Source organism: Protobothrops mucrosquamatus, unplaced genomic scaffold (genome assembly GCF_001527695.2).
Source record: "Protobothrops mucrosquamatus isolate PMUCROS unplaced genomic scaffold, P.Mucros_1.0 scaffold374, whole genome shotgun sequence".
NCBI classification, from domain to species: Eukaryota; Metazoa; Chordata; class Lepidosauria; order Squamata; family Viperidae; genus Protobothrops; species Protobothrops mucrosquamatus.
This window is the reverse complement of record NW_015386706.1, coordinates 233,432-258,710: the sequence shown is the minus strand read 5'-3', so window position 1 is coordinate 258,710 and position 25,279 is coordinate 233,432. Positions and strand designations below refer to the sequence as shown.

General features: G+C 54.8%; 3 protein-coding genes across 3 annotated transcripts; 1 reads left to right on the top strand and 2 right to left on the bottom strand.

Moving 5' to 3' along the window:
• Window positions 1–5,427: 5,427 nt before the first annotated feature.
• On the bottom strand, window positions 5,428–10,640 carry MVK (mevalonate kinase). Its single transcript, XM_015815794.1, has 11 exons — window positions 10,623–10,640; window positions 10,356–10,440; window positions 9,964–10,111; window positions 9,318–9,465; window positions 8,607–8,762; window positions 8,242–8,345; window positions 7,889–7,934; window positions 6,848–6,938; window positions 6,258–6,374; window positions 5,937–6,090; window positions 5,428–5,641 (listed from the first exon to the last, which is right to left on the bottom strand). Exons 2-11 carry the CDS (start codon window positions 10,431–10,433, stop codon window positions 5,490–5,492), a joined length of 1,194 nt encoding a protein of 397 aa, XP_015671280.1. The 5' UTR covers window positions 10,434–10,440; window positions 10,623–10,640; the 3' UTR covers window positions 5,428–5,489.
• On the top strand, window positions 10,591–14,454 carry MMAB (metabolism of cobalamin associated B). Its single transcript, XM_015815762.1, has 9 exons — window positions 10,591–10,643; window positions 11,166–11,230; window positions 11,351–11,444; window positions 11,797–11,854; window positions 12,040–12,112; window positions 12,476–12,573; window positions 12,813–12,877; window positions 13,215–13,274; window positions 13,360–14,454. The coding sequence occupies exons 1-9, from the start codon at window positions 10,591–10,593 to the stop codon at window positions 13,451–13,453; spliced, it is 660 nt and encodes a 219-aa protein (XP_015671248.1). The 3' UTR covers window positions 13,454–14,454.
• Window positions 14,455–16,105: 1,651 nt separating this feature from the next.
• UBE3B (ubiquitin protein ligase E3B) lies at window positions 16,106–24,728 on the bottom strand. The gene is made up of 26 exons (XM_015815793.1): window positions 24,568–24,728; window positions 24,209–24,323; window positions 23,857–23,916; window positions 23,452–23,556; window positions 23,244–23,340; window positions 23,042–23,127; window positions 22,694–22,776; window positions 22,495–22,600; window positions 21,878–21,998; window positions 21,429–21,606; window positions 21,102–21,271; window positions 20,665–20,832; window positions 20,362–20,533; window positions 20,135–20,253; window positions 19,906–20,020; window positions 19,635–19,734; window positions 19,300–19,419; window positions 19,032–19,208; window positions 18,835–18,945; window positions 18,353–18,490; window positions 18,005–18,070; window positions 17,808–17,866; window positions 17,465–17,647; window positions 17,013–17,124; window positions 16,628–16,720; window positions 16,106–16,386 (listed from the first exon to the last, which is right to left on the bottom strand). Exons 1-26 carry the CDS (start codon window positions 24,726–24,728, stop codon window positions 16,195–16,197), a joined length of 3,207 nt encoding a protein of 1,068 aa, XP_015671279.1. The 3' UTR covers window positions 16,106–16,194.
• Window positions 24,729–25,279: the final 551 nt, after the last annotated feature.

The following is a 25,279-nucleotide window of genomic DNA, read 5'->3' as shown; positions in this document are numbered from 1 at the left end:
TGGGCTGCTTTCGCTGACAGATCACCTGCCCTGGTGCAGATCACCTGCCCTAGTGGCTGAAGGATCCCAGCACAGGTGTAGGATCAGCAGAGCTTCCTTTCCTTAGTGGGAGAGCCTGGCTTTCCCAGCCCATCATCCCCAGCCCTGAGACAGGGGCTGGCAGCCGGGACCATCTGCTCCCCCAGCAGCAGCACAGCGCCCGAGCGAGCGGCAGCCCCTTCCTCCAGCCCTTGGAGCCGGGAGCCTCTCCCCTCCTCGGTTCACCTGGCAGCGCAGGTACCATCCATCCTGGTTCACCTTTCGGAGGAGATCAGCAACCTGTTAGGAAAGGATCCACATGCAGCCGAAAAGTGAGAGGAGCCCACGGCTAATCCTGAGGCGCCCAGGAAGGGCGGAGAGGGAGTCCCTGCCTTCCTGAAGGAGGCGGAAGGGGAATCGGAGAAATAAATGCCCGCTTCTTCTCCAACGTCCCCCATCCTCGTGTTGCTGCATTTGGGGAGATGTTATTCCTGATGACAGACAAGGGCAATTATCTGTTATCCACCAGTAGTTTTAGCCTAATTTCATTACTGCTGTGCAATTCTTCCCCGGCCGCTAGTCTATCAATGTCTCCCAGAAAGGATTAGCCTGCATTTTCTTCATCTTCAAATGAATTTTAGCTGTCACTCCCTTGATGAATTGAATAGCCGGGGCTGCTAACCCAGGCGGGGAAGGGGGAGCCCGGGCGAAGCCAGATTGAAATGCAGCCGCGCGGCATCGGCTGGAGGCCTTGGCCTGCTCTGGCGGGTGCCTCCCGGAGGCCCAGGTGGCCCCTCGAGGGACGGGCAGGGCGGGCAGCACAGGGAGCCCCCGGCCTGGCAGGAAGGCTGGCTCGCCCCAGAGTTTCCTCGCCACCCTCCAAATAAGGGGCAGCTCTACCAGCAAGGTGAGCCCCGGCTGGCCACGGACCTTTTCTCACTTTCCACGACTCTTTGGGCAACCTCCCAGCATCACACCAACCGAAGGACTCCCCCACACTCCTCCCTCAGAACACATCCGCAAGTTCTTTTTTGCAAAGCGAAGAAGCCTTAAGGTTACGCTCTGAGCCTGAGAGCGCAGCGATGCCTCTCCTGTCCCAAACCCCACTCGGGGTGCCGGGTTTCAGAGACAGCAAAAAGACAGGGATGCAAACACACAATCCTGACGGCGTCAGCAGAAAAATGCAATATAAGCTGAGATTTAAGCTGATCTCAGGCTGTTGCAGGAGGGGGAGGCGGAGGTGGAGAGGCTCCCTCAGGAGTGGCAGGACCCCCAAATTGCTTGGAAAACTCAATAAAGCCGAGGATGGATGTCACAGAACGCTAACTCAGCAACTCAGGAAACCTGACCTGCTTTGAAATCCAGCTGACCCGGCGGTGCAACGACATTTAATCTCCCTTGGATGCCCCCCCCGCCGGAAACATCTGTCCGGTGGCACTGCTGGTTCGCCCTCCGTGCCTCCTACTCAACCTTGAAGCCCCCAGCCCCCCCCCCCGGTAATTGAACCCCACTTCCTAGCCTCCAACCTGTTCCAACTGAGCCCTGTGCCGCTTTGGAGAAAACTCAATGGCAAATTTATTTTTTAAAGAATTATTTAAAGGAATTTCTTCATATTCATAATTCATATTTTATTTCAAGACATCTGCTGCTGATTACATTACATTTAACTAAAATTAGATGAAGCTCTCAGAATGTAATTAAGCCCCTGCCAAAATTCCTGGCCCACCAATACCAGCCGAGCACAGCGGGGGACGTTCGGAGCCTAATATGTAATTAGGAGCTATTTTCTAGCGGTTTTTAAAGTCTGAAAATTAGCTGCCTTTATTAATCACACAGACAAATATAAAGCCAAGCCAATGCTTGCCGAAATTTCTAAAAAGGATTTTTTTTTAATTACACACCACATTGCACCGAGACTCATTTTGAATGTTGATTTGTTGTGCACTGACATTTTGACAACTAGTTCTCAATTTGTCTGTCGTAGTTCGGCAACAACAAAGCCGACAGTAATACTTAACTTTCAAAACCTTCACGGTGCCATGGGGGGCTCCTGGGAGGGGATTCATGCCTTAAATCCATCACGGAGTAACAGGCTGCCACGGGTGCCCTTCCACGCTGGGTGAAGGAAGGCCAGGCCCATCTCACCCACCCCCAACTGTAGAGTGAGGGTCTGCCCAAAGCAGCCCCCTTGTCAAAAAGATGCAGAAATTCACAGGCTCTCAGGAAGCATTTACACACCCTCAACAATTATCGGCGGTGATGCCTGACGACACCCAATTCTGCTCTCCCTGGACCTCAAGGCAGCACAGCTAATTCCAGACACCTGGGCAGGACCCTGATGGACAACTGGACCACGTGGCTTCTTCCCCCGTGGAGAGCTTTGAGGTCATCTGGGGCAGAGGGTGGGCTTCCCGGACCCGGGGGGCTCCATCTAAGGGAGGCTCCCTGTCAGCGGGGGGGGGGGGGGCAGAGACTNGGGGGGGGGGGGGGGGGGGGGCAGAGACTTGGATCCTGTCATGTGGCCTTTCCTCTTGTGCCGGACCTTGGCCCTTGAAGGAAACGCACTGACCAGGGAGACGGTAGAAGTGGAGTACAGAGCAGGACGAAGAACTGTCTCTGATACTCCAGGGAGTAAATGGCAAGCCGTCTTCCAGGACCGTGTCCAGCTGTTTTAGAGGGCACCTTGTCCTAGAGCTGATCTTTATTAACTTGGCTCTGACCACAATTTCACACTCTTAATTTAAGAGTTGCAGGTCCTTCCACTCTGGGGACCAGGTGGATCAGGGCCCCTAGGAGGGTTCCAGAAATGGGTTTTGGGCGAGGTGATTCTGTTCGGCAGTGGAAAATCCTGACCAATTCTCAAAGCTAAGCCCTAAGTAGCCGGGTGGGCTTTGGCTCAGAGTGTAGAGAGTGAACCAGCCACTGCAGCTTGTAAGTCGTGGCTTAAGTGTGTGTACAAAGTCAGGCAATTATGGCTTGGCGCAAACTGTCAGCCCAGACATTGTTTTCCACTGATGGAGCCGTTTTCCCTCCACCCCCCCAAAGCAGGATTAAGAAGTAGAGATCAAACTGCCGTGAGCGCTGCAATCTTTGGGAGGGGGCCACACTCTCTCGGCCAGCCTCCCCGGGATCTTAGAGAGAGGCCTGCCTTTCAGTTCCTGCTTTGACATTTTCCATCCTGACCCCTTTTTTCTCCTCTTATCTCCCCCAACGCCATTGTCTCCCAAGCATCTATTCAACCGAGCGGAAAGCAGCCACTGCTGACGTGGAGCATAAAACCATCTGCCCAGCCTGGCTCTCCCACACCTGCCACTCCGGGGGAAGGCAGAAGGGACCCCCCCTCAGGATTGAAAGGGTGCTGTGGTGGGGCCCAAGGCAGGAAGGACCCCCAAAGGGGCAGGACGAGGAGCAGAGCAGCACCCCTGTGCTGGGCTGCTCTGGTTGAGTCCTACCAGAACAGAAAACAACTCAGCCGGTCCAACCAGATGGGCTGCGCCCCCCCCCCCAATCCAGCCAGCTTCTGCTGGAGGGGGAAGACTGCTCCCCTATCCTCTTGGCAGTGGAACATGGTTTCACGGGTTATGTAAAAACAACGTCATTTGCCCAGCTTGTTCATTAAGAGTTAAGACTGATTTTAATACAACTCTCCTTACCAGCCTGTTGCTCAATTATTCAGTGCTACAGGGTCTTTTTTTTTTTACACTTTTGATGCATTTATTGGCACGTAGCTGAAAATTACCTTTAAACCGAAAGGAAGGTTATGCATTTTTAAAGTAGCTGAGCAAATAATTGGGAAGGGTATAAATAGCCTCACGGTTAATGGCAACGCTTTGGCTTCTCTGCCGAGTTGCCTTGTCATCCCTCACCCTCCACGGGAGTGAAGTCAGCCCAGCATCAGGCCCGGGAGGCTGCTGGCCTCGGAGCGCTGGGCAACCCGCTGATCCAGAAGCCCCACTGATGCCAATGAGCCCAACTGGAGAGTTGAAGGTTTTCAGCCTTTGAAGTGCACCTGTTTAGCTGTATCTCTTATTTTTCAGGCTTTGCCTCAAGGCAGGAGGTGGGCAAAGTCCGACCCTTGACTGTTTTGATAACCTGTCCCCCCCCACATCCCATTGGGTTACCAGCCAGTGTTTTTCTGGCTGCCTCTGGCAGCTAGCCTCAGTTGGGCCCCTCTCCCAAAATTAAACAGCTTTCCGGAGCAGATGGTCTCACTGATCTGCATTCCTGCATCCCTGCACAATTGATCTCTGCCAGGGGCTGCCAAACCCGGCCTGGCTCTGCCAGCTTTTCCCTCCCGGAGGTGAGGCCGGCTTTCCGCTGCTCCTTCACGGTCCTTTTGCTCTCCCGCCATCCTGGGCTGCTCCGGCCATTAGGAGCCAATGGGGAGGATTGCTAGTCTTCCCTCCGCAAAGCTCCCCAGGTGAAGAGTGATGCTTGAGAAAAACTGGCCCTGCCCAGCTGCAAGAACAGTCAGTCCCCTGCCCGAGAGAACCAGCGGAGACCCTCCCAGCCGGCCGGCAGGTCTCTGCTTCAGGGGTGGGACCCTGTTGGCCATGGGGAGGAGCCACCCTCACCCACCACCCAGGATCAAGGGAGCCCCCCAGCTGCAGCTCCCACAGTAAGTTGGTCTCTGGCGCCCTCTGCTGGTCAGAAAAGGATCTGCGCCCGCTGAGAAACCTCGCGCAGAGCGCCCCACGGACCCCCGCAGTGGCTGTGGCTGGGAAGACCCCACAGCCCAGGACTGAAGGAAGTCCCGACACAAAAGCCGTGGTCAGAAGAGCCATCTTTGAAACCAGCCTTTATTCAGAACCCCGTAAAGGGCGTCCCCTGCAACCCCACTGGGGCCCAAGGCTCCAGTTGATTAACTCACCAAATACAATTAAGGGGAAAAAACCCAGCCCTGAGAGAAACATGCCTGTTACAAGGCGATTTAAAAGCCACCTTTTTCGTTCGGTTTCAAGCCACTGAGCACCTCATTAACGGGGGAACCTGCACCCTCAGCCACCCACAGGCCAGGGAACGCAACAATGCCCTGTTCGGAATATTTCCCAGGAAGCGTTAAAAATTAGAGACAAATCAGAAGAGAGACAGTTAATAGCTCACATTCCCAAAGCAAACTTGCCAGGCCTCGTCAATTGGGGGGGGGGCTAAGAGGAGCTGGTATTGTGGGAAAGCCGCTAAGGAGTGAGTTTAGACCTGGCAGCGTGCAAAAGGTGCAAGGAAGGATTTACACAAGTGTGCCCAAAGACCCCTCTGTTAGCAGTAGAGCCACGTCAACGGCAGGGGAGGGGCTAGGAAGGCCATGGCTACCTGCCGCTCGGCCCCCTGCTGCTTCTGCAGTCCCCACTCCCACAGAGTAGACCTGCCCCCTTCCCAAACTGACCAGGCGAGTCCCACCAGGTCGCCTTGGATGTCCCCTCCAAGTCAAGGCAGGTCCCAGGCGGAGGAAGACTCGGTCTTCATGGCCACCGTCAGCTGCCCGTCAAAGCCTTCTGCGCTTCCACTTTCAGGCCCGGCAGGCTGTGTGCGCTCACGCCAGGCGCCCCAATGACCGTCTCCCAGCACTCAAACCCGCAGAGGGTCAGGTCTCGGATGGCGCCTTCCACTGCCGAAGGAGCGGTGCCTGCCAAGAGACGGTGCCCCCCAGTTAGACACACCAAACAGCAGACTCGGTTACCGAGCGGTTGAGAATGACCAGCACCCAGAAGCAGCAGCCAAAGGAGACCCATAAGCCACTGAAAGCAGCACCTACGGCTGAAAGCCAAAGTGCCCCCAACAGCTGTACTGCAACACATCTGTAGGGCTCCTTCGCTTACACGCTTGATTATGAACTCAACCTACCCACAAAAAACAGAGAATTCAAGAGCAAGAAGGAAGCCTGGGCAAAGGAAGACAAAAGCCAGCTGGGGAGGACTCACCTGGTCTCAGCAAAGTGATGGCGCAACCGCCTCCCCCAGCCCCGGTCAGTTTGCTATGCAGCCCATGGGAGGAAGTGACCTGGCAGACGCGGTCCAGCAGGGAGTGGCCGACCCCGATGCCATTGAGGAGATGCTGGTTGATGTCCACCAAGTCCTGGAAAAAAAAGCAGAGACACGGATGAGAAAAGACGCGTGTAGCTCAAGGAGGGAACAGAACTGAGTGTGCCAAAAAACCTTAGCCTGTTTTTTTTCCTGTTTTAAAAGCGGGGTCCTAGTCCTCATGGTATGAGGACAAAGGAAGGAATAGAGATAAGGGCTTACCTCCAGCCTGGAGTAGTGTTCTTGCAATGGCTCTTCAGTCATTGCCTCAAGAATACCTTCGCATTCCCGAGAAATTGCGTCTATGGAAGTGAGCATCGGCTCCATGATAGTGGGAAACTGCAGGAGGAAAAATGATGGGCCAGGGGAGAGAGAGAGAGAGAAAGAGAGAGAGAGGAACAGCAAAAATAAAAAGCATAAAGAATCTGAAAGAAGTCTTATTAGTATTTAAGCTATCTTGGCAGGGTTATAGGATTTACTTTTTAAAAAACACCTATTAAAGTTAGCAAGAAAGGGACCCTCATGAATGGCCTATTTAGGCAGAGCTGCAAAGAATATTTGGCTAAAATGATGCCCAGAAGGTCAAGGGTCAGAGACCCAAGCAATGCTGTTTTAAAGAACTCTTGGTGACCATCTTAAACACCCTGAAACAGAACACCCGTCTCCTGCTTACTGACACTCCGCCAAGCTGCGCTTCTTATACCGCCCCTCTCCAGATCATTCTCTCCAAACCTTAACGTATTTTGACATATCATCAGCTATAAATTCTGGGCAGTCACAAAGCCTCGGAGAGGAACCAGAAGAAGAGGTACCTTCAGGAGCTTGTCTTTAACCCCGGCAACCAGGATCTTGGTGCTGCGTGGAACTTTAGTGTTAGTCAGTAAAATCCGTAAAGTGGGCACCCTGGAAAGAAAAAGACTCTTAAAAACCAATTCAACAGTCTGCGAATTGCTACGCAATAACTAAGAATGCAGACCCATCAGGCACAGCCAAAGGAGGAAGGTATGGCTTTTATTTTCCCTATAGGACCTGGAGGTTTGCAGCCTGGGAGATGGCTGAGGATTTTGCCTCTTGTCTTTTCCCACAAGCATCTCCACTGCAGGCAGCTGGAATTACAAGCCCCATCGTCCCCCTCCCCAGGATGACTGAAGCACCTGGTAGCCTTCACTTCTGCGAATGCTGCCCAGCCACTGTCGCTCCAGAAAGGGACCGTCGCTAGCTGAGCTTAATCGCCAATTAGAGCCACGTTTTAGTCAGAATTAGCTTGGCGTGTCATAAGCGCTCTCCAAACGACCCAACCAAGGCCCACATTTTCCAACCCAAAATAACTTTGTTTTCTAATAACTGCCAACAGAATAACTGGTGTCTAACATTAGCTGCTAATAGAGCAATTTCACGCCCTGCGAAAGATTCTAATGAAGTCCGATTAGGCCAAGCTGGCGGAAAGTGGGGGGAAGGGGGGGGAGCTGCCGCCGAGGCCTCTCTGGCAATCTCTTTTCTGAGCCCTGGCAACGTTCAGCAGGCAAACTCTCCAATGGGATGCTTGCTTGCCGAAGGCCGCCTTGGCAACGTGGGACCTCAGACCCAGAGTGAGATCCGTGGGCGGCTGCTAGGCTCTGCCCTTCTGCCTGAAGAAATTAATCAGCCTATCAAGGTTTTTCAGTGTTTTTAAATCAAAGCTTTTTAACACATCGATCATTCTGTAGGTCAAAACATTGAAGAAAACTATCTTTTTGTGAAGGAAATACAAGACATACGATCATGCTAAAAAATACAACTCAATCTTAAAAAATGATTTTATAAAGCCACCAATTCTTGTTAAAACTGAACACTGATGCTCAAACGAACCTCACCTTTTCAGTGCAGAGAGTTTTCCTGAAATATACCTCAAGGCTCCACCTAAACGTTTGGGAAAGAAGGAAAAAATAATAATTCCCCGGGAAGTTTCCTCTTTCCATATTCTGCAAAATTGCTCAATTTCACCTGAACTAGCAAGAGGAAAACACCTGGCCATTTATTCCTTTACCACAAACCAAGAGAAAGGAGGCCCTGGGGCCTACAGGAGCCAAAATCCCTTCCTGGAATCATAAGGAACATTTAAGGTGGTTCCCTTCGGCAGCCAGTACAGCACCTAAGAGAGGGGCAACATCCCCTTACTGCGCCTGAGCTAGTTCAGAAATGCAAAAGAAGGAAAGAGAACACCAACCCCATGTGCTCACAGCATTGTCCACTCCAGAAGGATTCCCGTGGATCACTTGCTCTCCTCGGAAGGCCAACCTGTTGATCATGTCCAGCTCCTCCTCGGTCCATCTGGAAGAGCAGAAGAGGCCTCAGTCGAGATCACCCTGTCCCCACCCCCTTTTAGCAGCCCTCCTGGTCCTCCTTTGACCTGCTGCTTCTGGTCCTTTAAACTGGACAGGCTGAAAAATGCACCTGGGTCCCTAGAACTGGAATCCTCTCCTTAAGCCAAATGAAGAGCTTTAAGATGACAAAAAGCTGCCATAACACATGCCTGGTCCTACCTGGACAGGTGGAAACCATTTCCCAGCTCCTCTCTTTCCCACTTCCTACCTAGCTACTTCTTGGCCTTCCTGCAGAGGATAGCTGATGGCGCCGCATCCAGAAAGCAAGGCCCCTGCCAGGCAGACCGAATACGCTGCGCTGGAGCCTAACCCAGCGCCGGTGGGCAGCTCAGACCAGACCAAGATGTCGACAGATGGCAGAACCCTGAAAGATAAGAACACGGCAAAAATTAAGTTTTGCAATTTCACTCCTTACTTTCCTCACACTGAGCAGAATTAAATAGTCTCTGCATGTTTCATGATGAGTCACAACAGGACCACAGAACCGGTCTTTCCTTTGCTTATTTTCTCCTGTGGTTTTTCTAGATGTGCTGCCTTAGAAACAAGTAGTCTGTAAGAAGTGTTATAGGTTGCCCACTCCTAGTTTCCTGAGGTTTTTTTTTAAAATAGATATAATCTGCAGCCTGATTTTAAATTCATGCAATAATAAAACATTATTTTTCCTCTGTTGTCTTTCACTGTCAACCTTAGTTTGCTGTACCCCAATCTATCTTGTACTGCATGTTCTTTAGGATCCCTATTAACAGACATCTACACATTCACTAAACCCTCCTGACATTCCCAGAGGAGGGCAGGGTGGCTCCACACTCTCAATCAACGCCTCCAAATTCTTCATGTGGAAATTGGCAAGACAGGTTTGGCAATCCTGACTGCCAGGAGCAAAAGAGCCACACAGCAAAGGTCAGACCCATAGTCTTACCCATATTTAGATGCCACAGTTAAGTACAAATAAAGAAAGGCTGCAGCAGCTACACTCTGGACTGCTTCGTGTCCGTTATCGCCCCCTGCAAATGTTTTCAGCTTCTCCACTTGTTCAGCGCTGGGCGGCTGCGCTTCAGGTAGTTCAGCTGAGGAGAGAACAAACAGCAGGAAACATCACCTTCTATGCCCGGAAAGGGTTTGAACAACCCTCTCTAATTATTTTAAATGCATCAGGGTAACACCAGTAACAAGTCACAGATCAGTTTCTCTAGGGGCAGAGTTTGACTGATACAATTTTGAAAGCACGCAGCCCGATTGCAAGGTAAAGACAATCAGATGCTCTCATGAAACAGCTGAGAGGCTCTCAGAGGGAGTTAACAGGCCCAGGAGTCAATGGAAAACCTAGCCCTGTGCACTGTTCTCTGGGGCCACAAACCAAAAGCTTTAAGATAAAGCTGATTTTGGGAGCTCCGCGAAGAAAGCGAAACACCGTAGACCGAGGGCAGCAGGAGAGGAGGACGAGAGGCTGCCCCTTGCTGCTTTTCTGGATGCAAACCAGCCCCTTCCCCGGTGGCTGAGGGGCTCCCCCTGGATCCAGGTGGAGGGCAGGAAGGTGGAAGTCCGCAAAGGCGCCTTGGGCCTACCTGAAAGCGCTGCCAGCAGGGGCTGGAGCTCAGCAGCCTCCCAGCTCGATCTGCTCCCGAGGTTAGGCAACTGCAGGGAGAGCTTCCCATCCTGGCGCGGAGTCATCCGAAGGAAAGTTCGCAAGTCCAGGGCAGTCGCCAGAGCCACCTGCGGCCGGGAGCATCAGAGGAAAGCCGCAAGGTGTTAGTCCTCAGTGACCATTCTGGGGCTAATTATTTAACGAATTAAATGAATAATGAACATAAAGTACTGACAAGTACGAGAAGGCCCTCCTCCTCCCTCGGCTGGCTGACCGCCAGAGCCCGGCCTTCCCCGCCCCTTGGGGCGCAGAGCACAAGCCGGCCAGGACCCCGCAGGCGGTGGGGGCCCTCCGGGGAAAGCGCGGCCCTACCTTCCCGTGCACCACGGCATGCTCGCCGTGCAGGATCACCTTCCCCGGGGCGGAAACCACCAGGCTCCGCTTCCACATCGCCTCCCTGCCGAGAGAAACGCGCCGTCCGTCCAAGGGGGGCACAGCGGCCGCCGCCCACCCGCCCCGCCGCTCCACTCGGGGCCCCTGAGCCTCCTCGGCCCGAGGCACTCTACCTTGCCCCCTCGGGGGTGGAGGTGGGGGGGCTTTCCGCGCAATGCATGCTGGGCCGGCGCGGGAGACCCTCACCTGTCCCTGCCGCCGCTCCAGGTGAGGCGAACATTCCGAAGGGGCGTGGCCGCTGCGCCGCCCCCGCCCAATCGGACTATAGTGGCGCCGCCTTTCCTTCCCCCGATTGGCCACTCCCCGCAACATCGCGTCCAATCAAAAGCCGGCGGCGGCTGCGACGGCCGCCGAGAGGGGACAAACTTGGCCGGGCGCTTCGCCCTTGTCCCCCGAGCATGGCTGGCGCGGGCTGGCGGGGCGGGCGAGCCCTCCTGGGGCGAGTGGCGGCCGCCCGCTGCGGGGCGAGGAGCCGGGCAGCCGGTCGAGAGCCGGAGCCCGGGTGAGGAGGCGCGCGGGGTCCGCGGCGAGGTTGCAGCCGGGCGTGCGGCGGGCGCGTTCGCAGCCCGAGACGCGGATCCCGCGAAATGCGTGGGGAGGGTCGGTGGCAGCACGGCCGGGGTGGGTGGGTGATGGGTGGGAAGGACTTTGCGGGACCCCCAAGACGGGCCGCCCTTCTCCCCTGAGATCGCTGCCTTCTTCCCCCGCCCCGTCTTCCCTCTCCCGCAGGCCGGATTCCCAGCCCGGGAAAAGCAGCGGAGCCCCCAAGATCTACACCAAGACGGGAGACAAAGGTAGCCCCCCAACCCGCGATTGCCCAATAATTAAGCAGGAGGCCCCCCCGGCCTTAATAAGCCCCGGGGCCTCCCGTTCTCAGCCGACTCCCCACTTTCTGTCTTTTGTTGGATTTAAAGGGTTTTCCAGCACCTTCACCGGGGAGAGGAGAGCCAAAGATGATCAGGTCTTCGATGCTTTGGGAACCCTGGATGAACTGAGTTCGGCTATAGGGTAACTGCAAGACTGATTTGAGCCTTTATGCCAAAATATTTCAGATAAAGGTGTTGCCTCCTTCTACTCCCATCAAGTATTCTTGGCCAGCAATTGGGGCTTTGCACTTTAGGCAGGAGCAGGCAACATTTGGCTTTGAATTAGAAATGCAAATCTTGCAAAGAAATAATCTAAAAGTAACCGGCATTCTCGGAACACACCAGCTCTATAGATTGTTTTTAAAAAAATGTGAGAGTTCCATAGATTTGAGACTGGCTTAATAGTTCTTGCATATTACTAAAGGTAAACCTTTTCCATGGCGGAGGGGGGAGTCACAACTGGAGACCGAGTCCATTTTTATTTTTTGCTGCAGCTTAAGTGCTGAATTTGGCAGCGAAAGTGGCCACGCGTTTGTGGAAGAACTTCACAAGGTGAGAAATAAACCGGCTCTGCTCTAGTTGGCTGTGTAAAACCTCTTAGAAATCATCCTTTTTATCTGGGTCAAGCTGTTAGTCCTCTCTTATTCTGAGAGGCGCATAACCAGAGGCCTGCCTTCCAGGTGATGGCACCTTTCTTTGCTCCAAATGTGTTGTTGTCTTGACACTTCCCCTCTTAGGTCCAGTGTGTGCTGCAAGATGCCGGCTCTAATGTGGCAACGCCCATCTCTTCAGCCAGGGAGTCTCACATAAGTAAGTAGGACTCTGCGAAGCTGGGGGTTTGTAAGGAAGAGGCTTTTCAAACGAGTTGCCTCTCCTTTCTGCTGAGGGGTGAAAGCTAGACAACTCCTGTGGGATGTTTCATTGATTGCACTGACAGCCCACTTTTCTTCCTTGAAATTCAGAGGCTTGCAGGGTCCCCGGGTGAGGGCAGCCTGCTTTTGATTTGACACCTTGGAGTCAGGCTTGGCAGATAAATGCAGGACTCTCCGTGGGAGAGGGGAAAACGTCCTGGACATGTTCCAAGGGGCTTGAGGCTTTGCCAAGGCCTTCAGCCAGTGGCTTTCCTCCAGGCCCACCTTGTGTGACTGGCCTCCTCCTCCTCCTCCTCTTCAGGGCGAACATCCTTCAGTGAGAAACCTGTGCTGGAGTTGGAAAGCTGGATAGACAAATACTCAGATCAGCTTCCACCGCTCACGTCCTTCATTTTACCGGTAAGATCCTTGTGTGCTTTTCCATGCCTTCAGTCCCGGAGTCAGGATATAATCACTGGACTTAGGCCTCTAGAAACCCTTAGAGTTTTCCCCTGCCAGGATCACCCTGCCTTTGCATCCTACATAAAAATAAAAAAAGGACAGGCAGCCACAGGGGTCTTCCTTAGTGAGCCACTAAACCCCATGATCTTGGGCCAAGCAAATAGACTTTTGTGCATCTTGTGCTTGTATCGTTTCAGTCTGGTGGAAAAAGCAGCGCTGTGCTCCATCTCTCCCGAGCCGTGTGTCGCAGAGCCGAGAGGCGGTAAGGGACGGGTCTGTTCTGTCGGCAAGACCCTGGAGGCAGGTTTTAGAGTAAAGGCACATGGGAAGCATCTAAAAAGTGCTTCAGGAGACCCTGGCTGGATTTGTGGGTTTAGAATTAATGCCGCCATGGGAGAGACAGAGGAAGCCATCACCTAAATTGTCACCGTCCAAGCAAAACTCACAAATTAAGACACCTGTGTTTGAGGTAGGGCAGGCACAGAGTTGTGTCAGCAGGATTCCTGATCTGGACGGTCACTAAAGTTTTCCTTTTGTAAACGTCGGTTGATTTGTGTTATCATGACGTTTGGGCCTTTTGTCTCCTTATGCCTTCACAGTGTCGTTCCTTTGGTGAAAGCGGGAGAAGCGGATGCAAACGTGGCCAAGTATTTAAACAGGTAACTTGGATCTCTTGTGTTTAAAGAGGCAAACGAGGCCCGCTGCCCACAGATGGAGGGTGATTCTTTTCTTCCTTGTATCCAGGCTGAGCGACTATCTGTTCGTCTTGGCCCGTTTCGCTGCAAAGCAGGAAGGGAAGAAGGAGAAAATCTACAGACGGATGGAACCCCAAGACTAAGCTCACCAATGCACGAGGTGTACAACGTTTGAACTAACAAGACAAGATGAAGTGTAAAACGCCGGAAATTTGAAATGCTCAGATCTCCACCTGAAATGCCAACAGAAACCCACAGAAATTCAGGTTTCTGACCACGTTATTGGGAGTCCAGCTTGCGTACGTGAATTCAGAGCAACTGTGATGCCTGAAGGTGCCTTTGTTGCTTCTTGGAACACTGAAGGGAACTGAGGCAGGCGGTTTAGTTCAGTCCCGCTGGCTCCAGGGTCTGGATTTCTTCCCTCAGCCAAGCCCACCGTCACATCTCGTCAACAGTCTTGAAAAGCGCAACTTTTGAGAGAGGGACACTGTCGGCAAACGCTGTGCCAGAATTGAGCCTGACGCCAAGCTCTTTCAGCGGCACATGGCTTCCGTTCCCTGCCAGTCATGCATTTTGGAAAAAGAAAAGCGACCGCATTCAACCAATTTTTCAACTTTTATTTCTTGTATTCCTGAAATTTCCAGTGCGAAGAATGTGCTGTAACTAAAAAAAAATACTAAGTGATAAAAGAACAAAATAATTTATTGATTTCCTATGCCAAAAGTCTCTCCTCGGAAAACAGGCCTGCAGGGCAGCGCTGGGGAGAGGAGAAAACCGACTGCTTCTGAGGTTCCTGCTGAAGGACCTCCAGGTGACACAAACACCCAGACAATCCGTGGGGGTCTCTGCGTTAGAAAGCCCCCGTTTGCGCCCCGAAGGCTGTGGGAAGCAATGTGCAGCTGCTGCCAGGCTTGTTGGGACTGCCCACTCCTACATTCCAGTGGGTGGGAGGGCACCAGAAGTGGAGAGGCCGCACCCCCTCCTCCCAAGAGGGCAATTTGAAACAGCTCTCTGGGCAGCCTGCAGCAGCGGCCACAGGTCAACACCCCACAATCCCTAATGGGAAATCAGGAAGGAAACGGGGTGAGCCAGCATCCAAGAACAGCTCTTTACTTATGAACCTGTTTGGGCCCAGCCCTTAATTGGGGGGGGGGAGAGAGGTGTTTCAAGGCAGTAGCACTGTTCTGAAATTTAAAAAAAACTGGACTTAATAAAAGCAACATTCCCAGTCCTGTTTTAGTTTGTTACAAACCAACTCTTCTTCATATTTCACAACATTTGTGCAAAAGGGTGACACGCTTGAGATTTATAATGTCTTTTGCACAAGCAGTACAGCTACCTGGGAGCAGGGCCATAATTAGGTCCTGGACCTGCTGAGCTGCAGACCCCGGTGGGAAATCGCCACTTAATATATAGCTGGACTGGAAGATGTTTTCCTATGGACAGATCCATCCAATTTATTTTAAAAGATAGAAAAACACTGGGTAGCCTTTCTTGATCAGCTTGTTATGTTTGTTCAAAATACTCATGTGTACATACACACAGGCACACGCCCTCCTGGGGAGGACCAGTGCAACCAGATCCACAGGCAGCAGAACCTCCCCAGGCTCCAAGGTCATTCTGTGGGGGTTGGGAGACTTCAAAAGGACGACAGAACCACCTGCCCCAGAGCGACAAACGGCTGGTGCAAACACCTGCTTCAGTCTAGACTAGGGCTCTCCAAAGTTGGCAACATTTAAGGCTTGTGGACTTCAACTCCCAGAATTCCCCAGCCAGCTATGCTATGCTGGAGATTTCTGGGAGTTGCACAAGTCTTAAACGTTGCCAACTTGGGAGCCCCCCTGGTCTACACCCATCTGCAGCCACATGCAATTAGTGCTTCCTTTAACAAGCAGCCAAACTAAATTTCAAAAGAACAAGGTCCCTGAGAGAACCGACACAGGACCGCCCTGGTCTGCCCTACAGATGCCCCCTCGCCTCTGCAGACCTGCCAGTTCTTGGGGCCTAAAGGGTCAGAGGGACCCCACTGATCGCCCCCTCCCCCTCAGCCCGAGTGCACCCGAGCACCTTCTGGGCCAGGCCTTCCCACAGGGAGGCTGGTCAAAGGACCCTCTTGGTACCCAAGCAGTCTCTCTTGGTTCACAAGGGAGACCCCCTGACCTGTGTCTTGGTCACCGACGGCTGACCGGTGGATTCCAGCCCTGCGACTAGAGAGCCTGCATAAAGGGAGAGCTGTGTCAGGAAGCTGGAAACGGTTACCTGTTCCTTGTTGGGGAGGGCCCGGGGGCCTTTGGAGAAAAGTTGCTTCAAAGCCAAACTAGTTTGGCCAGCAGTTCAAGATAACAAAACTGGGCTGAACAAGGTCTCCCACTTTCGGGTCAAGAGGTAAAAGCAGCCTTGCACGATCAGCGAGGAACAGATTCCAACTCAAATCTCTCCTCTGATCAAGCCAGGCCTCGGATGCCACGGACAGAGCCCGGCCCAGGTGGCTCCTTACGAGAGTGCCCTGGAAGGGTTTGGCCAGAGCCTGCCCAGGGCAGTTGGGAAGTTTGACCAGGACAGACGGGAGGGTCTCAGCAATGCAGGGGAAAAGAGCAAGATGGCAGGAACAGCCGCCCAGCCCCCCGCAACAGTCTGGGTGGCCCTTAACGCGAGGGACCCCCTGCCCAGCCCTCCAGGGACCCCCTGCCCGCAACGGGTAACTGCACAAGGTTTGCAGGCAAGGCTACGTTTAATGGCAGGCCAGCTGCGGTCTCAGAGGAGTTAAGCAACGCTGGAGGCAGCTCCTTGTCTACCTGGGCACGGTCCCGGAGTTCCCAGGGCCCCGGGAAGGCGCTGCTCGTCTGGCCAGCCGGTCCCGGTCTCTTCTCTCCCGCCAGGGCTGCTACGAGAGCTCAAAGCCCGTGTTCATGCTGATGGCGTAGCGCAGCTTCTCCCTCAGGACGCTCTTCTTGCTGTAGTTGGGCAGCTTCAGGAGGTTGAAACAGGTGGAGGAAGTGGGCAGGCGCCCCCCCGGCTCCTTCTTCCGGATGGTGAAGAAGCCCCGCAGAACGCTGCCCAGGGTGTCCCCCGTGTCCTGAGAGAGGCAGAAGGGGGGGGACCTTACCAGCCAAAGACGCTGAACCCCAATCCCACGAGCAGAGTGCAACATGGCAGACCAGCCAGGCTCCTCCAGGAATGCCGGCAGCCCTTCCTCCCCCAGGGCCAGGCTGCCCAGGGGCTCTGGATTTGCCCCACAGAACACCCGCTTGCTGCATTTTGCCCAGGAATGCCAGCCCGGGAGGCACCGTCCCTGCCCTGCCACCAGCCACACACACCTGGTCGTCCGACACTTCCACGCACCGGATGGAGAAGGGGGGCTTGAGGTAGACGAAGCCCAGGAGTGGCGGCCGGGAGCAACTGGTAACAAACTGAGAGACAACAGAGCAATGAAGGGGTGTCTAAGGGTGGGCAGTTGCCCCCGTGAGCTGAAGGGGCTTCGCCAAAGGGCCTCTGGGGGTGGGGCACAGCAATGTCGCTGGAGAAGAAGGCTGCTCCACAGATTCCGCCCAGGGGTGAGACCGTAGATCTTAGTCTGGAGACGAATGCTGCCTCCGCCGCCACCGTCCGGTTCCCTCGGCCTTTCTTACGAGGAGGCAGCCAGGACCGGAGCTCTTCCTGCTCGCTGCACCGGTGGAGGCAGAGCCCCGGGTGTGCCTTTACCTTGAGAAACATGGCTCTTTCCTCGGGGCTGAAGTCGTGGGCAAGGATGTCCCAGAGCCAGAGGATGACCCTGTGGCTGCCATGGAAGCCCCCGTAGTAGACGGTGTGTTTCCTAGAAGACAAGCGAGAGGGAACCAAACATGTCAGGCGGGGAAGAATCCCCGGCTTCCCGTCCCCCCACCCGAAAGGGCCAGAGACCCCTCCTGCAGCTCCCTCTCCTGCTGGGACTGGACACGGCCCAGCACCTCCCAGACACGCTCCCGGCCTGCCTCCGAGGATGAGGCTTCCAGGCTACGAGGAAAACCAGACTGGACGGCTGGCCTTTTCTCATCCCAAGAATGGCAGCTTCTTAACTCTTTCACCTCCCTAACGAAAAGGGGCCTCCGTGGGCTGCTCGGGCAACCCAAGTGACCCAGGGCGGACCGGCAGGCCCAGCCCGGCCCCTGCCTTACTTCAAGTCCTCCAGGTCGATCTCGGCATTGTCTCCAGATATCAACCGCTGCAACTCAGGTGCGGAGAAGACGCGGATCCACTCGGGCTTGATGATGGACCGGAACCCGCTGATGAAAGCGGCCGTCTGGTTCTTGATCTGGGTGTGCATGCGGAAGTGGGCCATCAGGTGGATGTAGCTGATCCTGGCCAGAGGGAGGAATCCAACGGGGAGCAAAGCTGAGCCCTGGGCTCCGGCCTCACTTCCCCTCCCCCCCCAGAGAGGCCTTTCCGAAGCCCCTTTGGGGGGGGCGAAGGTCAAAACAAGCAAGGCTGGGCCGTGAGGGCAAGCACAGTCAGGCTTACTTGTTCTCGTTGGTCACGGGGATGGTCTTTCCTCCTGGAATGAGTTCGTGGCACACAAGCTGGAAAAGCAAAAAATTGGAGAGGAGGAGGAGGAGGAAGGAAAGAGGTTAGCCCTTACTGCAGGAATGGGGACGGGACAAGGGAGCAGCCGACAGCCTTTCACAAGCGGGTGCCTCTCGAGGGGCCCCTGAGCCTACCTGGCCCATCACGTCTTCATCGTAGGAGAGGGTTAGGCCCAAGTCGCTGGTGTCTCCTTCGTAGCGCTGCAAAAGGACGAGAAAGCAGCTGCGTTGCTAAGGAGTGCCGGAAGATGCTTCACCAGAACCTGCCCGACACGCAGGCTGGTTTAGTCTCAAAAAATCCTGCCAAGTCCAGAGAGAGGCAAACTCTGCTGCTTGCAGAACCCCCGGCACACCCGAACACCTCCTGGGCGTCCCTTGCTGCACCCCGTCGTGTGCGATGAGGAACAACCAGGGGCTTTGCTGGGTGTTCCCTGCAGAAGCTGCCCCGGGAGCCAAGGCAGGCCACGTGAATTGGGAGCGAACCTTGATGGAGGTCAGGTTCTTATAGAACTCGGAGTCCAAGGAGGGAAGCTCGTCCACCGAGCTGTAGAAGACGCTGTGGTGATGGCCAAGCAACTGGCTCAGGAAGAAGGAGGCAAAGGGAACGTCCACCACAATTCCCTGGAAGAGGCCAACAGAGGAGAACATTTGCAGCTCAGGGCTGAAAGGAGCAACTGCCCAACTAGCTGCCTCATCGCCAGCACCGGCAGCACTTCCTAGTCTGGCTAATGAAACGCCTGCAAGAAAACCAGCAAGCGCAGAGAGCGCCAGGGACCCCTCCCTAGGAGACGGGAGGGAGGGAGGAAAGGCTGAGGGAGAACTGCAGAGCCACCAGCATCCCCCCCCCTTCCCCAAGGCAGCCCGCGTGCCCTTCTTCCCCGGCCTCATCTTCACCCCACTGGTTTGGGTGAGCAGGGCTGCAGCTGTGATCCAGAAAGACCCACCGGTTGTGAAGCTTGGCCTACCTCATAAACAGCTTTTCCAAGCATCTTCCCGACAAACTCAAAGAGCTGCAGGAAGTTCTCGTGGATGTAAGCGGTGGGGGACGGGTACAGCCTCTCGTCCCCGCTGGTGGTCTGTGCCGGAAGAGAGCGGGGGAGCTGAGAAGCTGAAGCCAGGGTCCCCCCGGGTCATCCCCAAGTCCCAGCCCCGGAGCGGCTACCTTGAAGAGGTTGAGCGCTGGGTCAAAGACCTTCTTGATGATCTCCTCCAAGAACTCCTTGAAGACGCCGTCCTGGTCGATGCCCGCTTCGTCCATGCCCAGGTCGTTCACAAACTTCACCCGGATGACGCCCTTCATGGCGTTCTGGGAGAGCTGGCGCAGCTGCTCGTAGCCGTCCTGGGGGAGGCAAGAGGGTCTCCGGGATCAGGAGGCGAAGGGAAGATGCCTCCGCCTTGAAGCGCTCCAGGGCCGCCGGCTCCGCTCTCACCTCCAGCATGCGGGACCGACGGATCGTGATGTGGGTGACGTGAGGCGACGCAGAGCTGGTCTCCACCAAGCCCAGCTGCTCTTTCTCTTTGGTGACCATATTCCGGAAGAGAAGAACCCGCTAAATGTTGGGGGAAAGAACCGGGTTGAGCCCACGAGCAGAGCCCTCCCAAGGGCCGCGGGGCTTCCTGCCTTGGTCTCACTCCTACTGAACCGCATCTGGACCGGAGTCTGCTTCAGGGTCCGGGCCTTCCCACCACTCAGCCCTGGCCTGTCACCTCCCGCAGCTCCTCGCCCTCCCCCCCGTCCCCCCCCCGGGGGTCAGCTTCCACTCACATTTTTGTGGGGGACGACGTGAGGGATGTACTGCAGGACCAGCTGGGCTCGCTTGCGATCTTTGTCGAGCTCCTGGAACAGCAAGTTGGGCTTGAGGTCCCTAAACAACGCAACACACGCACACACACCGCACAGAAAAATCAGCAGGAGGTGCAGAGACGGCGCTGACCTTCAGCAACTAATTGGTGGGCAACAAAAGTGCCAGCCCAGGCCGGCACCAGCGCCCCCCGGCGGGGGGAAGGAGGGAACCCGGCAAGGGAGCAGCTCTTACTTGCGCAGCCAGTGTTCTTCGGGAGCAAAACGCCGCCGGCAGTCCCTCTCGTAGAGGACCATCAGCCAGCTGTGGACCGAGTGGAAGAGCTCCAGGGTTTCCCCCTTCGCATTCTCTGCGGCCAAGAGAAAGCCAGCCTCAGAGAGAAGGCTCCCCGGCTCCCCCAAACACAACAGCCCTGCAAAGGAGGAGGAGGAAGAGGGCCGTTGCTGCCCCCCAAGGGACCTACCCAAAATCCCGTCCCAGATCATCTTAAAGACAAAGGAGTTCAGGAAAGAGGAGATCGTAACCAGCTCTTCCAGCTTGAAGGAGATCTGCTCTTCGTAGACTTCAATGTCGTCAAGTATCCTGGGGGGGGTGGGGGAGGGGGAGAGAGGGGGAAGGAAAAAGGCTGCATTTTCATCCACGCAGGGGGAGGCCAGCCCCCCCTCCGGGCCCCTCTTCCCCCCAGCCTACGTGATCAGATGGCGCGAGCAGTCGCAGAAGAGCATCAGCATGGCCAGCAGACGCTTGGACTCCTCCGTGTGGTTGTTCAAGCACTCCAGGAAGACCTTCAGGCCCCCCTGGGGGCCCAGCTCACAGATGAGGGCCCAGAGCTTGGGCAGGAGGTCGTCCAGGTAGGTGAGGCCTGGGAGGGAACGGACAGCCAGACCAGGAGGGGGGGGGAGGAGATTTTCAGCCACTTTTGCTTCTCTGGATAACCGGACGGAGCACCTGACAGTGACCCCCCAGCAGCTCCCCCCCCCCAAAAACCCCCACCTGTGAGGATCTGCAGCCGGATCTGCGTCAAGGTGGTCAGGGCCATCTGGTACAGGACGCAGATGCTGCACACCTTCTGCACCTCCGCCGAATCCACCCTTTTGCCGCCGATGGGCTTCAGGATGTTGCGGACGGAGGTCGATTTCTGGAAGGCGCGTCTGAAGAGACCTGGCGGGAGACGGAGACGCAAGGAAGGTGGGACCCACCCTGAGGGAAGCTTGAGAGAAGCTGCTCCTTGCCCGAGTTCAGAGGTAGCAGCAAGTCACTTTAAGATGGGTGGAGTTCAACTCCCAGAATTCCTCAGCTGGGGAATTCTGGGAACTGAAGCCCACAAATACCGACTGGGGCATTCTTCAGCTTGCAGAGTTTGGGAATCACTGACCCAGGGACCCCTGGGGAATGCTGGGGGGGGGGGAAGGGTCCCCGTCACTACTTACTCTTCACGGGCAGGCTGCTTTGTGGGGAGGAGGCTGGCGGGTGCTGGCGAGCAGCTTCTTGGCTCTCCAGTAGCTTTTTGCTGAGCACGTCGCTGAAGAGGATCCGGATCATGTGGGCCCCCCAGAGGTGCTGAAGCTGCTTGGTGAGCAAAGGCATCGACTCGTTCAGGCTGGGGGGAGAGAGGCGGGGAGGAGCAAGGGAGCGGCCGCGGTTGGGCACCCGGAGGGGCAAACCCGGTGCCTCCAGCAGGCCTCCGGTTCAGAAAAGCAAGGAGGGACCCCAAGACAGCAGGTTCCGATGAACAAGGGTGTGCCAGGGGTGCTTACCCATAATCCACCGTCTGGGAGAACCAGCCAAGGACCGGGTGCCAGTGGGTGAGGTTGGACTTCTTCTGTGAGACGTACTTCTGGCAGTAGCAGAGCGTCTGCGTCAGGACGCTCACAAAGTGGGGGGTCTCCTCCTGCAGCACCTTCTCATTCAGCGAGCCCAAGTAGATGAGGTTGCCTGGGAAACAACCGCAGCTGAGCATTCAAAGCAGCCCCAATCCCCACCCCGACCCCAACCCCTGCAACAGCTGGGAGACGTCTTGCAGTGACCGAGGATCACAAATATGGCGTGAAAAATGATGCTGGTGGCCAGATGCTGCCTGGCGCATAGACAGAGGGAGGAAACTCTTTTGAGGGCAACCTGGCCTCCCGAATGCCTAGAGCCCCCCCTCCCTACTCTGCAGGGCAGGGTGCAAACTCTGGCCTCACGTCCCCTGGGGGGGTCTTACCCAGAAGGCAGAGCGTGTGGCTTCCTTCCAGACACACACAGACGTCTCTGCATTGCTCTTCCCGGCTCAAGAACAACAGGAACCTGCGCAGGAGATCCTGGGATTCCATCACTGCCAGGCGCTGAAAGGAAAGCAGACTTTCACCCGAGGAGCAAGCTGATCTCTCCAGATCTTTTAGAATTAAAGTTTAGTCTCTTTGTTTGGCTCTGGCCAAGAAAGGGAAAGAAACAGATTTCCTTAAGATTTCCTGTCAGCTTTTCTCGACAGCACTCTGCAAGCAACTGACCCCTTTCTCCCTCATTCTTACACCTCCTGAAAACCCCCAGCCCTGATTCACAGGGATAAGATCAAGGATGAGCCATCTGGCAAAAAGGAGACGGCCGGAACAAGTCTGTAGGGCCGGGTTTCTCAGCCTTGGCAACTAACTCTTAAGACACATGGACGTCATCTCCCAAACTCTCTGCTGGCTGGGGAGTTTGGGAGTTGAAGTCCACACGTCTGAAGAGTTAGTGGCCAAGGCTGAGAAACCTACAGAGGGTGCAGGACAACCAGGCTTTCATTCTGGAATTCTAGAAGGAAGCTTCAAACCCGTCCCCTCCTCTTTCCTTCTCGCCTACCTCCGGTGTCAGTGTTGCAAGATGGCTCGTGATGGCTGGCACGGACATGATGTGGATCAAAAAGGATCGCAAGAGATTGTCAGAAAACTGAGCCGCAACCACCGGGCTGGGGGAGAGAAAAACATCACAAGGGTTTCGAGAAGTCCAGAGCGCCCCCACGCTCTCCTTAAAGGGCTCCTGACCCAGCTAGTTGTCTCACCGCAGTGCAAGAGAAAAAGCCGCTGTTAAGGTGCCTTTGGAAAAGGCAGGTTGAGACCTTGCCAAACCGTTTGTCAGCAAAATCTGGAAAATAAAAAGTTGAATAGCATTTAAGGGTCAAGAGCAGGGGTCTCCAACCTCAGGAACTTTAAGACTTGTGGACTTCAACTCCCAGAATTCCCCAGCTGGCTGGAGACCCCTGTTCTGAATGAATGAATGAATGACAGCTAGGCGTCACAAACTAGAGATGAGCAGATGGAAAAATCCCCATAAAGCTCTTTCCAACTTTTCCCAGTGAGGAGATTCAAACAGAGGAACTTACAGCAAAGGCAACCAGACACCAACAAACCTGGAGCACAGAGTAAAACCCTTTCTGGTTGAGATGTCCCATGATATTTGCACAGATGTGATTCATGGCGTGGCGCAGGGCTTCTCCTGCAAAAAGACCCAGAGAGAAAGACTCTATAACTCAGCTTCCCTTTGCGGCCAGGCAAAGTGGCGTTTTGGGGGCAAACAAAGCAGCATCTAGAGGCAGAATTCTGCAAACGCACCTTTTCCCTGCAGGATTTTCCAGGTAGAGGTGTCTGTAAAAGTCACCAGCATCGTGAGGTGCAAATTTACCAGTTTTGAATCTTGCAAGATGTCTGGCTAGAAAAATGAACCCCCAGAAAGTTTAAAAGGAAACATACTGCAAAGCTAAGAGCAGGGGAAAAATACCCCTAAAAAAATCCCTGCCACAGAAATTGGACCAGTCTGTACCTTGAGCAGCTTCAGAAATTCACAGCAAATCCATAGCACATCCTTCACTTGCTGGATCCATAGGAGAGTCAGCTCCTTAGAGAGTGCAAGGGATACGTACCACACCTGCAAAACGAAAGAGCCACAAGAGTAACTTGGCCCATTGGGAGGGAAAGTTCCCCCCTCCTTTCACGGGATTGAGAGGTCAAAGGGCAAAATGCTGCAATCCTGCAATTCAGAAGAACTTTCTCTCTTTGAAGCCACTGAGGCGAAAAAATGTCTCAAAACAGCCACAAACAGTCCCGGGAAAAGCTGTAGCTGTGGTTTCGCCACTGAAACGGTTCCTCGCGTCTCTTTTGGTTTTGGCAAAATAAATAGCCAAACGCACAGTTGCACTCTCATCTCGTGAAAAGCGAACCTACTTACTTTAGGATCATTTTCTGCCTCCATGCTGCTAAGGATGCAGCGGCACAGCTTTTCAAATCTCTGCAGAGAGGAAGAAACAGACTCAAGGTGAGATGGCATCAGCCTTTCCCAAACTGCCAGCATCCGCCTTTATTTCTGACTCCCCAGAACTAAATTTAAATGGCTACTGAAACAATGGAAAGCTTCTGACGTTGCTTCCTTCCTTCGCTTGTCCAAGGGCAACCACGAGGGATTCTTCCATCCCAGAACTGGGAGATCAAGGGATCCACCCCCCCCATAAATGCCCCCTCCCAACTAATACCAAGAGTAGCCAAGATTCCAAAAGTCTGCAAAAGAGTCAGAGGCGTTGTACCTCTTTGTCCTGAGGGAGCTTGAAAATAAAGAGCAGCTTTCGGGAGATTTTAAACAGCGAAAGAGCCGTCTTCTTGGCAGGACCACTGGTGTGAAAGAAATTATCCACTTCGCTCCTGGGCCAAAGAGGAGAAGAAACAAGGAAGTCCCAGCAACAGGTGCCTGTAGTGCAGCAGGCAAGGCGTTGAATTTGGACACAGAAACCCAGGAAGCTGCTGGGGTTCTGTATCTTGACGCAGATTACCTCCCAGGCCTCTTGTTCTGGGACTGAAGGATTTCAAGGATGGCAACAGACAATTTTTCCATACGCCCAGATACCTGCCGCAGATAAAGTTTCATTGTAGCCATAGCTATGCACACCTGATTTTCCGCTGCAGCCGACAGCGGCACAGAAACCTTCGGACGAGGGCTTGGATCCGCACCGCAGCCTGCTCACGTTCCTTCTGCTCCCGGCGCTCCTCCCGGGCCTGCCGGGCCTTGTCCAGGAACTCGGCCTTGGACGATTGGGTTGCGCTGAACATTTTGGCCTCTGTGAACAAGGGACCAGGAAGAGAAGACCTGAAGCAGGAGCACCAAAACCTTTGCACATGGGTCCGAGAAAGACCGCTCAGACTGTCTCTGGCAGAAAGGAGGCTCCGGTGTGGGGCTCACCCCAGGCGGGTGTGTTTTGCAGAAGAGCGCGGAGGTCACCCGTAGACAAACATGGTTCACGCTCGCTTCAAACTGCGGTTTCTTCTGGCTGTTGAGGAGAGCAACGAGTTCATGCCCGGCAGCTCCAGATCACATTTCTTGGCCACTTCAGTTGGAGAGGCTGGCAGGCAGGCAGGCAGGAGAGAAGGAGAGAAGGAGGGAGGAAGAGAGAAAGATCAGACGGGATAGGAGGGGGGCCCTGATCGGCCTGCAGAGCAAGGGGTCCCCGGGGGGGGCTCTGGAGGGGCAGCGTCCCAGCTCAAGATGGGGAGGGGTCTCCTAGGGTTCCGCTGGATCACAAGGCCCGGGAGAGGGAGGGAGGGCTGGCGCCGTGGCCCCTTCGGGGGTGCCGAGGCAGGGCAGAGACCCCCCCCCCACACGA